The sequence below is a fragment of the Pinus tabuliformis genome, chromosome 7 (assembly GCF_031772625.1).
Source record: "Pinus tabuliformis cultivar Carrire ecotype Pingquan chromosome 7, CPIR1, whole genome shotgun sequence".
Classification (NCBI taxonomy): Eukaryota; Viridiplantae; Streptophyta; class Pinopsida; order Pinales; family Pinaceae; genus Pinus; species Pinus tabuliformis.
In genome coordinates, this window is record NC_142293.1 from 305,318,382 (window position 1) to 305,331,319 (window position 12,938).

The following is a 12,938-nucleotide window of genomic DNA, read 5'->3' on the forward strand; positions in this document are numbered from 1 at the left end:
AAAAATTTGTATGTTCGTTTGTAGATTGCTAGAATCTAGATGGTTCATGATCAAATGATTAATCATTAATGTACCATGGATGCCATTTCTATTTCTATCTTCATTGATGTATAAATATGCATGTTTTCATTATAATCTACAATTAATTTGGCATTCTGGATGTTTTTTCTTGATATATATATATTTATATATAAAATAGACACTCTGGGAACTCTCTGCTCCCAAGGATTTTTGGAAAATGACGCTACCAATGCTCTTGCTCCCTCCTCTTCTCTCTTAAACCGTGTATGGAATAAAGCCTCCCCGGTACTGTGTGAACTCTTTCTGAAAGTCTACAAAGCAACTGTAAACTTTAGAAGAGTAATTACGGACTCTCATCAATGGCTCATTGTGAAGATTTGATCAATATTTCATTATAATCACTTACACCTCTGGACAAAAGCATTTGTATATCTCTCTGTTTTGTCCTTGTGTGTAGAAAGCAGGTTCTCTGACTTTTTAGAAAGGAAAACTAATTTCGGAGTGATGAAAATGGACTAGAGAACGCTTCCTTCCTTATTTTTTGTTTTAGTTCTTAACAAATTATTTTGCAACTTTATTTTGGATACTACCAATAAGTGGGACTTACATCTTACTGTCTTGAGTGATAAATACAGACAGATGGACTTACATGCACAATTTGAATGGATTACTTCCAAAAGTCTGTGGGCTTGCTCGTGAGAATGGGGAACATGATAGGCATCGTCATTTACGAGCTGCAAGTCTACAGGCCCTTTCTGCAATGGTAGTGACATTCTCTCTGTAGAGTCTGGTGCTATCATGTTTCTAAAGCCGGTGTAGATTAATTTAGTAGCTGTGAATTATCTGTATAGAGACTGCTTGTAGACTGTTATTCTGAGACTTCCTGAGCATCATTAGGAGTTGTACCAAGTTAAATAAATAGTCTGACATGTTTCATGCTCACTGCAGGTTTGGTTCATGGGGTGAATGCTCACACATTTCAGCTAATTTTGATGATGTAAGTATGCCATTGATTATAATGGTAATGGATATACATTTTGGTTTGGTGATGCATAGGTACTTTTGGTGGTGTTTCATATCCTTAAGATATAAATTCAACTTTTAGCAATGTAGCGTTTCCTGCTCTCTTGAAAGGAAATGTGGTCTGCTGCAACTTAAACATGGTTGTTTTTAACAAAGAAAGATGTAAGGACTGAATGCCTTAGAATGACAAAATGTGATCAATATGATCATGCATACATACATATTGGAAAGGGAAGAAGAAAAAAATTATAGTAGTGTTGTTTGTTGATCAGGCACATGTTGGTGAGACTGCTAAATATATTGCGTACAAGATCTCAAATGAATGACAAATTTATCTCCAGCCTAAATACAAAAAATAAAATGGATATAAATGTAAGTATTGCTGTTATGAAAGTGGGTGTCATATAGTTGTAACCTTATTAATGGTTATTATCCTTGCCTAACACTATAAAGTGGCCTCTTCTTTTCGAATGATTTGTGGAACCACGAGCACAAACAATGATATGGTTGGAGTGATCTTAACAAACTTACAAGTTCAATCATTTGGATAAAAATTGTTTATGAGGGCATTTTTTGTACGATTCTAGAAAGCTGTCTATTGAAAATTCAACATCATGGATCAGGTCCTTTTAATTTGGGTTGGAGTAGTAGGGGAAACCCTTTTACATTCATGTGGAGAAGTACATTTATAATCTGTTTATGGCACATTCAACATTGCCCCTTGGTTGAACAAAATAAGGGGGCTGCAGGATCTTGAATTGTTGGTTGAGGAGGTGCTAGTGCTTTCGTCTTTTTTCAAGCACAAAATATGGGGTTGGCTGATATTTTATGAAGGGTTCGCTTTTAAAACTAGTCTTCATAAACTTAGTGTTACATATACTGGTAGCCCCCTTTGTGGCTAGGATGAAATGATTTTTTATTTGGGAATGCAGGTCTTTCAGAACGTTTTGGTCATGATTTGAGGTTGAGTTTCACCTTTATTTTGCAGCATACTTGGATGCACCTCCCTTGCCTGCCTGCTTTGCACTCCATTAGAATATTTTTTCTTCATTCTAACTTGGATTTCCTAGTGATGCACAAATTTGGTCTTCTAACAGTAAGATAATATATTTCTCATGCTGTAATAATGCGGAATTAATTTTTCCATCCTTTTAGATCTTTACAGAAATAACAATGGAATTTATAGACATGCTTATGAAAAAGACACTGCTGCACTTCACAACCAACTAGTTTATGCTATCAAGTTTCATTATTGTAATGTAATTCTAACATTCATGTTAGGATATTCCGACACATAGGATATAGTTAAGTTCAACTTGGTCTAGCATAGAGTTAGGTTAGAGTTAGGTAAAGTGTGTTTCTTTACCGTTGTACATTTTGTAACTTACAATCCGACGGTCACGATATGTAGTGATCCGACGGTTCACTCTCACCTCGGTATTACCGACACTTGATCCGTGGATTGACACCCGATTGGTCCATGAGTTCTATTTAAAGCGCATGGAGGGTCATTGTTCGGGTAATTCGTGCATGAGAGAAGCTTATGTAAATTTTCATTCTTTGATTAATAAATTGCCTGTAGTACCACGTTGGGACAGGCCGTGGACTGTTTCCCTCCTTGCACTCTGAGGGTTTTAACCACGTCAAAAATACTGGTGTATTGATTTGAGATCTGGTTGTGAGCGGTGTCCTTTTGGTATTCTTTCTGTGGAACTTACCCTGTAAATTCCTACATGGTATCAGAGCTATTTGAGGGCCGCGTCCGTTGGTGATCCAAATCTGAAGCCGGTAGAACTGCATGCGGCTGTCGTTTCCTAGATCTGTTGTTTCTGACTGCTATCGGGCCGAGAGGACTGCTCTGTTGCGTTCGGAGCATCTGTTCCAGTGAGGAACCCTTTCGTTTCATGCGAAAAGGTTTCCGGTAGCCCTAGCTGCGTCATTTTTCAGATCGGGAGGTATACAGTGTTTTTTTTTTTTTTGCAGTTTACTGTTAATTTCTCTCTGCTTATTTCGGTCTCAGTTTATTTAGCCTTTTTTTTTAACGGATCTATACCTTTCATTTCTGCGTATGCTCTTTGCCCTGCGACTCTGTGCGATCTGGGCAAATCAGAAACAGAAAGGAAGGATTTTTCTCATGCGTATGCTCTTTTCCCTGCACCTTAGTGTGATCTCGGAAAATCAGAAACATTGAGAAAAATATTTAGTTTTTCGGCTAAAGCTAACTTGAGATTTTTTTTAAAAATTTCTAGTTTTTTGGCTAAAGCTAACTTCGAGCCACAAGGTTCGTTTTTCTTTGCATATTCGTGTTGGGTTTTGTGTTTTGTGTTTTGTAGGGAAAAAGAGCTTTCTCAAGGCAAGCACGCAAACGAGCCCCCCCCCCTCTCTCTCTCTCTCTCTCTCAAATTTTTTGTATAGATCAATTGGTTCAAAGCTATTTTAGAGAGTAGAGGTCTTGGGTTCAAGTCTCCATTTTGTGGGGGCGGATTTTTTTCATTCCCGCACATTCGAGCACTTTGCCGGCAACGTCAACAATTTTTTTTTCAAAAAGCCATAACTTCTTCATCCGGAAGCCTTTTTCAGAGCCGTTTTTTTTAAAACCGCCTATTTTTTCGAGATCTATCCGTTGGTACAGTCACTTTCAGCATCTTCAGCTTCAGTTTTTTTAAAAAAATGGAAAGTCCATGCCAAGTCATTCTTGACAGCACTAACTACTTCCAATGGGTAGAATACATGGAAGATTTACTTAGAAGTAAAGGTCTCTTCAGAATAGCCACAAACCAAGAGAAGAAACCAACAGATGAAGACAAGGCGGCAAAATGGGAAAATAGACAAGATCAAGCACGTGGTTTGATAGGGATGTCTATTTCTCCTGATCTTAGATTCCACATTGCAGGACTTGAGACTCCTCATGAAGCATTATAAAAACTTGCTAAAGTTTTTGGGATTAAAAATGAAATTAGATCCCATCAACTTGAAAATGAGCTGCTTACTTTGGATCCTAATAATTTTTCTTGCATTGAAGATTTCTTGTCCAAATTCAAGACCCTTAGATATCTCTTGGAAGGTGTTAAAGTTAAGAAAGATGATGGTAACCTTATTTATTCCATCCTTACTAAGTTAGGACCAGCCTACTCTGTATTTGTTTCCACTTTCCATTCTACAAGGGAAGCTTTCATTTGTCAAGGACAAGACTACAAGGCCCCTTCCTTTGACTCCTTTTGTGATTCCTTAATAAGAGAACAAGAAAAACTCTTACACCTTGGTCTTCTTAATCTTGGAAACTCTTCCACCAAAGCGTTAGCCGCCCAGCAGTACCCAAATTCAAAGAATCCTAAGAAGTCATATCCTCAAAAGAATGGTCCTAAACCATCTCAGCCTCAAAATGAAAGATCATTTCAGCAAAATGATAAGACCAATAAAAACAAATGGAAGAAGACTGATAGACATTGTAACTTTTGTAATCGAGATGGCCACATAGAATCTAAATGCTTTAAGAAGATGGAAGCCTTGGAAGCCGCAATGAAGAAACATAACATCCATCTGGAGCCTACTTCAACTTCAACTTCCGGAACGGCACTTTCTGCATGTCATCGTCAATCATCTCAGTCTGGTTATGCATTAAATGTATCTTCTTCTTCTTCTCATTCTCATGAGTGGCTCATTGATTCTGGAGCCTCTTGTCACATGGCCAAAAACCAAGCCATGTTTTCTTCTTTAAATGATTGTAACACCAAAAATATATATGTTGGTGATGATAGATCTCTTAATGTTGTAGGGACTGGAACTGTTCATCTAGACAATGGTCAGTTCAATGATGTATTATGTGTTCCAAACTTATCCTGCAACCTTCTATCTGTCTATCAGATAACTCATTCAGGTGAAGGTAAAATTGTTGAATTTTCACCTCATGATGTTGTAATCAAGGATCTAAAAGATCCTAAACAGATTCTAGCTACTGGTCTTGCTGATGATTCCAAAAGGTTGTATAAGTTTCACAACTTTGGGTCATCCCATCTTCCCTCAGTATTTGTTGCTCATAATGATGAAGTGAGCAAACTTTGGCATGAGCGGTTTGGTCACTTAAACTATCGCTCCCTTCAGAATCTATGTAAAGAAAATATGGTGACAGGTCTTCCTATGGTATCTTGCAAAGATGGTGTTTGTTCCGGATGTGTACTCGGAAAACATCATCGGGACAGTTTTGACAAACGTGCCTCTTGGCACGCCTCAGCCCCTTTACAGCTTGTGCACAGTGATTTATGTGGTCCTCTTCCTGTTGCTTCATTCTCTGGCTGCAAGTACTTCTTAACTTTCATTGATGATTTCTCCAGACGCACTTGGGTATACTTCTTAAAACTCAAGAGCGAAGTATTTACCACCTTTTTGGCCTTCAAAGCATTTGTTGAAAAACAATCTGGACATCAAATTCTTAAGCTAAGAACTGATAATGGTGGAGAATATGTTAAAAACGCATTCATCAACTTTTGCACCGAAAATGGAATTCAAATGCAACATACTGTTCCATACACTCCACAACAAAATGGTGTAGCTGAAAGGAAAAATCGCACCTTAAAGGAAATGGCTAATTGTATGCTGCAATCTAAAGGACTCAGTCTTAGTTTTTGGGCCGAAGCAATTAATTGTGCAAATTATATAATCAATCGCACTCCTACTAAGGTTCTAGAGAATATCACTCCAGAAGAAGCTTGGAGTTCCATTAAACCAGATGTAAGTCACTTTCGTGTGTTTGGAAGTGAAGCATGGGCCCATATTCCAGATGAAAAGCATAAAGCTTTAGAACCAAGAGTGAGAAATGTACTTTTGTTGGATATTCTGAAGATGTAAAAGGTTATAGACTTATTCCATTTAAGTCCAAAAATGTTATCATTAGAAGAGATGTAAAATTTGATGAAAATAAATCGGCCTGCGAGCCTAGTCCGGCGGATGTGCCACCTCTTCCTATCTCTTCTATCTTTGAAAACATTTCTTCTTCTGATGATGAAAGCGAGGATGATAATCCTCCCCACCTTCTCAGGATCCTCAACTTCCAAGATGGGTCCGTGCTACTCGGGATGCAGCAGGTGATCTTGCCGGTGATCTACAGATCAGCGACGTACACGTTCTCAGTTTGAAAGAGCCTCTTCTTTACTGGCTCAAGCTCCAGTAAATCATGATCCTGACACTTTTGCAGAAGCTTCAGGCCATCCACATTGGGAAGCAGCTATGAATGAAGAATATCATTCATTGATGACAAATGATACATGGGATCTTGTTCCTCTACCAAAGGGACGCAAACTTGTTAGATGCAAATGGGTTTACAGAACCAAGTATGGACCAGATGGGAAAGTTGATAAACATAAAGCTCGTCTAGTTGCTAAGGCTTTTCACAGGTTGAAGGCATTGACTACACTGAAACCTTCTCTCCAGTTGCAAAAATGAACTCTATCCGCCTTGTTCTTTCCTTTGCTGCCTCTTTAAAATGGGAAGTCCATCAAATGGATGTTAAATCTGCCTTCTTGCATGGGGACTTGCAGGAAGAAATCTATATGGAACAACCCATTGGCTTCATACAAACAGACTCCAGCCTCGTTTGTCGACTTAAGAAATCCCTTTATGGCCTCAAGCAAGCTCCTCGGGCCTGGTATGCCAAAATGGATAGCTTTCTTTTAGAATCTGGCTTTTCTAGGTGTCATTCTGACAATACTGTCTACACCAAGAAAGTGGGCAACTCTTTTATCATCCTTGTTCTTTATGTTGATGATCTTATTCTTACTGGTAGTGATCCCAACCTTATAAACCATGTGAAGTCAGCCTTAAAAAGAAATTTGAAATGACAGACTTAGGACACTTACACTATTTTCTCGGTCTTCAAGTCTTGCAATCCCAAGAGGGTATTTTCCTTTCCCAGTCCAAGTATGCTTGTGATATTCTTCGTCATTTTCACATGGAAGACTGTAAGCCAGCCCCTTCTCCCTTTCAGTCTGGAGTCAAACTTTCAGTCTCTTGTACTTCTCCTGAAGTTGATGCTACCTTATACCGTCAACTTGTCGGAAAACTCTTGTATTTAACCCATACTCGTCCTGATCTTTCCTTTGCTGTTGGCCTTGTTGCTCGTTTTATGCAAAACCCACGTGAAAGTCATTGGAAAGCAGCTAAAAGAATACTTCGTTATGTTCGAGGTACAGTACAGTTTGGGATTCATTACAGTACCAAAGCAGCTCCTCTGTTAGTTGGTTTCACTGATTCTGATTGGGCTGGTGACCTTGATGATCGGAAGTCTACTGCCGGTTATGTCTTCACTCTTGGTTCAGGACCTATTACATGGGCTTGTAAGAAACAGGCTGCCATTTCTCTTTCGTCAGCAGAAGCAGAGTATCGTGGTGCCGTGGAAGCTAGTAAGGAAGCCTTGTGGCTTCGTCAGATCCTATCAGAGTTTGGCTTTGAGCAGCAGCATCCAACCACACTTTGGTGTGATAATCAAAGTGCCATTCAGCTATGCAAAGATCCAGTCCAGCATCAGCGCAGCAAACACATTGAACTACACATGCACTTCATCAGAAAGCTCATTCATGACCATGTTCTTGAAGTGCAATATTGTCCAACAGATGATCAGGTTGCAGACATCTTCACAAAGGCTCTCACAGAGGCGAAGTTCACTAAACTTCGATATATGCTTGGAGTTCAGGAAGTTGTCACTAAGGGGGGATAGGCTCTAGTGCCTCCTTCCTTCTCCTATTGTGTCATATTTGTAAATCCTTCAATCCTATCCCAAGTTGTTCTTAAGGGGGGATGTTAGGATATTCCGACACATAGGATATAGTTAAGTTCAACTTGGTCTAGCATAGAGTTAGGTTAGAGTTAGGTAAAGTGTGTTTCTTTACCGTTGTACATTTTGTAACTTACAATCCGACGGTCACGATATGTAGTGATCCGACGGTTCACTCTCACCTCGGTATTACCGACACTTGATCCGTGGATTGACACCCGATTGGTCCATGAGTTCTATTTAAAGCGCATGGAGGGTCATTGTTCGGGTAATCCGTGCATGAGAGAAGCTTATGTAAATTTTCATTCTTTGATTAATAAATTGCCTGTAGTACCCACGTTGGGACAGGCCGTGGACTGTTTCCCTCCTTGCACTCTGAGGGTTTTAACCACGTCAAAAATACTGGTGTATTGATTTGAGATCTAGTTGTGAGCGGTGTCCTTTTGGTATTCTTTCTGTGGAACTTACCCTGTAAATTCCTACAATTCATACACAACTATCCATAAAGTTTCTTAACAGAGGCATATCCACATGCATGATTAACACAAGATTCTCATCCAATTAACTATCTCAATAGAGAATTTGCATATTATCAACTCAACTCATGGAATCAAGACTCAAGTAACCTGCTACCTCCTGGTTCTGCAGACAAGATGAGTACAATCTTCTAGATACAAAACCAAGGACAACTCTTGAAATATCCGAATTTGTATCCACTGTCACCTCAGAAGAAACTCCTTTCACTTTAGGCCAGCTCTTCTTTGGCACTACGAGTTTCACCAAAATCAAATCATTAATCTGTCTATTAGCACATATCTAAAAACCAGATTGATCTGTGTTTTTATTGATCTTTAATTAAAGGGTGAGAAGACAAGTAAGACTGAGTGCCTTGTCCTTTGGGAAAATGGAGTCTAAGCATTATTTGATGAAAAAAATTGTAATATGAAGGAAAATTCAACACGTTATGCTATACATGGACGTTGTCAGTTAATTCAACAGATGGATGCAAAGAATTATATGATAAATCCATTACGATGGTTTGTCGTTTACCAGCTCAAAATCAATGAGCATATGATGCAATCAATAAAGAAAAAGAGGTCAACAAGAGCCATCAAATAAGAGTGAACAAACAACGTTAATCTTCATTGAGAAATATGGATTACATTAGGGGAGAAGGGGTGCATGAGTACCTCTTCAAAATATCCTGCTGTAACATCTAAACAATCCACAAGAAGTAACAGATGTGAAGATAGAGACATATACCAGCAGAATTTGATATGGCAGCCCTCACATCAATATGATTTATACTCCAACAAAAGATAACATAATTCACCCGAACTTTTCTTCCCTTAACCAACTCCATACAAAGTGGATCTCATGCACATATATGCTCCTACAATGATGATCTCATAGAACAACATGCCAGAATAGGTGTTCCTCTTCAAAAAAATTCAAGGACAAGTGTAAGTATGTGCCAAATGTAACCTCCTCCCTTGGTGTGCTGTTTAATAAGCTCATCTTCTATTAATGCATGCTAAAATAACAATAAGGACCAAGTCAATGGAGTGCTCTTTAAGATTGGATTCCACCTTTCCCATATGATAGCAAAAAGATGCCAAGTGTCTTTAAATGATCTGTAAACTGCCGTGGATATTCTACTGGACAGTTCATCACAACAAATCTAATAAAGTTATATTTAAAATCTGATTTTCTACATTATTACAGCTTCATTTCCTTTTAAATTTCTGGATTTGTAGGTTACCGTTAATAATATAGCATGTGAATTAAAATTACGCAGAAAATAGAGAACAACAAAATAAAGGCCCACATACACATTTGACACAAGATTTGACCTGGAAAACCCTTTCGGGAGAAAAACCTGTTGAGAAATCAATAGGGCTACAATTGAAGTGATTTCTCTTAGACTTGATAACTGCTTGTGATGTTCTTTTACTTTTCTTGATTATTAGCTTCTTCTTCTCTTACTAATATGTTGTTCTTATCATCAAACCACTATCAAAACACAAAGATCAATAGTACACAAGGACACAAGATGTAGGCTACTAGCTAGGGCCAAAACCATTCCTAGTGAGTCCATAATCGACTGTTCCCTGTATATATTTGAGAACATGTTTGGCTGCTGCCTAATGAGCCCTCTTCGGTTCCACCATGAATTGATTGAGGGTGTTGACAGCGTAACAAATGTCTGGTCTGGTATTGACTAGATACATCAAGAACCCTATGAGCTGCTTGTATAAGGTGGGATCAACATCTTTGTCTTCTGATGCATCAATTTTCTTCCAGTTGGTAATCATTGGAGTAGCGATCGGCTTACAGTGCTGCATCCTGAATCTCTTCAGGATCTCCGTAGCATATCTCCCTTGCCCTAGGAAGATTTTATCCTTCTGAAGCCAAACTTCCAACCCCAGGAAATAATGCATCTGTCCCAAATCCTTCATGTCAAACTCTATGGCTAAATTCTTCTTGCAGTCTTCGATGAGCCCGGATGATCTTGTTAGGAAGAGATCTTCCACATATAATACTAGTACTAGAGGCTCATTCTCTACAACCAGATAGTAGAGATTGGGATCTGCATCACTGTTGACGAACCCCATCTTTTGCAAGTAGCCATCAATTCATCCATACCATGCTCTAGGTGCCTGTTTGAGCCCATACAAGGCTTTCTTCAATCTGCATACATGAGACTTCTTCTCATGTGTCTCAAAGCCTTTTGGTTGTTCAATGTATACTTCTTCTTCTATCACCCCATTCAAGAATGCCGTCTTGACATTCATCTGATGAATCTCCCATCCCATCTGTGCTGCAAGAGGTATCGCAGTTCTAATAGATGTATACCTGGCTACTAGGGCAAAGGTCTCTTCATAGCCTATTCCTTCCTTCTGAGCATACCCCTTAGCCACAATCCTGGCTTTGTACTTTTAGATCAATCCTGCCGTCTGCAACATATTTAATCTTGTAGATCCATCTTGAACCTACCACTGATCTGTCCTAAGGCCTAGGCACTACTTCCCAAACATCGTTCACCAATATAGCGCTGTACTCCTCCACCATCGCATCCATCCAAACTTGATGTTGAGTGGCTTCCAGAAAACTGGAAAGCTCCCCATCCTGAGCTACTAAGGCCTGATATCTATCTGGTTGTCTTTGCTCCCTCTTATCGTTTTTCAGTGCTCCAATGAAATCTTCCGAATCTCGCAGAATCTGTCGAAGTTCTTGGCTCGTTCTTCCTCTGGTAGCAGGTGCATTTGTCAGCTCCTCCTCTTCTTGTGATTCTTCCTGTTCTGAAGGAGAATTCTTGGCTTTCGCTGGTTGAAGTGGTTTGGCCAACGGCTCATCTTTTGATTGCTCTTTGGAAGGCATTTCTCGAGATTTTCGGAATGCCCTATCTTCCATGAACTTCACATCTCGTCGAACTACTACCTTTCTGCTCCTTGGAAGAAAATTCTATATGCCTTAGCGTTCTCACTATATCCCACTAGATATCCTTTCTTTGCAGTTTGATCCAACTTCTTCCTCTTCTTCTCGGGTATGTGGCAATATGCTAAGCTCCCAAATATCCTGAAATCACTGACTTCAGGTGTCTTTCCGGTGAAGACTTTCTCTGGAGTAATCTTGCCCAATGCCCGATGAGGAGTTCTATTCTGGACATAGACTGCCGTGTTGCATGCTTCTGCCCACAGGAATTTTGGCATATCCTAATCATACATCATGGCCCTGGCTGCTTCCACGATAGTCCTGTTCTTCCTTTCTGCTACTCCATTCTGCTCCGAATTGTACGGAGCTGTCCACTCTCTTCTGATGCCCTCCCTAGCGCAAAAATCTGTCAAGTCCTTGTTGACATATTCTCCACCATTGTCTGAGCACAAAACTTTTATTTTCTTTCTAGTCTAAGTCTCCACCAGAGCCTTGAACTCTTTGAATCAACAGAAAACCTCGTCCTTGGTTTTCAGAAAATAAATCCAAGTTTTTGTGGAGTGGTCATTGATGAAGGTGACGAAGTATTCGACACCACTAAGAGCTTTAGTAGACATTGGTCCGCATATATCTGAGTGTATCGATCCTAGTACACTCTTGGACCTGTTTTTACTTCTAGGAAATGCTGCTTTGACATACTTGCCCAGAGCACATCCTTTGCATACATCATCTCTTTCTGTACTAAGATCTAGAACTCCTATTACAGTTTTCCTAAGAATTCTCAGATCCCCATGGTGCAAATGTCCCATTCTTCTGTGCCATAGTTCATTCAGATCCTTGTCTCCATGACTGCCTATCAGTGCCATTGGTGATTCTAGCTGTAACCTGTACAGCCTATTACTCTTGATTTCGATTTGCACTTTATTTTTCTAGCTTGGGAGTTCGATGTATACTTTCTCAATGAAGAAAACATCATAGCCCTTGCTTTGAAGTTGTGATATGGAAAATACGTTCATCCCTAGTCTTGGTACATGCAGTACATTGGTAGCTCAGAACCGCTCTCCCGTTTCTGTTTGAAAAACAATGGTACCCTTACCTACTAGAGTACACTTTGCCTTATTCCCCATGGTGATTTGAAAATTCATCCTTTCCTCCTGATAATCTGAGAAACATTCTCGGATTCCTGTCATATGCCAGGAGGCTCCACTGTCCATATACGATACCTCAGATGATGGCGAGCTTGTTACACAAGCAACTTCTTCTTCCAATCTGGAAGCCAACATAGAGAAATCAAAATTTTTATCTCTTGTGCAATTTTCTGAAAATCTGCTAGAGTCTCCTGATGTTGATGCCTTTGCGTCATGATCTCGACCCATAATTGATTTTCCTTTCCTGTCTCTGATTCTTTGCTCTGATACCATGTGAAAATTCTATTACTGCAGCAACTGATTTATTTTATCTACTTATTCTTCAATAAGTTATTTACGAAATCCCTTCAGTAAATATTAAAATAAATTCTATTGCAGATATCACAACATTAAACAAAGACAAATACATGCACAAGAATCAAACACATCAACACAGTTATTTTCTGGCAATTGTCCCCGGAAAAACCCAATGTGGGAAAACCGGTGCAGTAGAGGAGGATTTTATTAATCATCTTTTCTTGAGTACAACTAGGGTGCCAAACTGT

The 12,938-nt window shown here is 39.4% G+C and overlaps 1 protein-coding gene across 1 annotated transcript in view; it reads left to right on the forward strand.

Annotated features, from left to right (window-relative positions):
* Window positions 1-670: 670 nt before the first annotated feature.
* Window positions 671-12,938, forward strand: part of LOC149247084 (protein SEMI-ROLLED LEAF 2-like) — a 268,352-nt gene continuing 256,084 nt past the window's right edge. Inside the window, exons 1-2 of the mRNA XM_089443366.1 lie at window positions 671-801; window positions 970-1,018. Of these exons, the coding sequence (XP_089299492.1) occupies window positions 671-801; window positions 970-1,018 (180 nt within the window). The remainder of the gene's footprint in view (window positions 802-969; window positions 1,019-12,938) is intronic.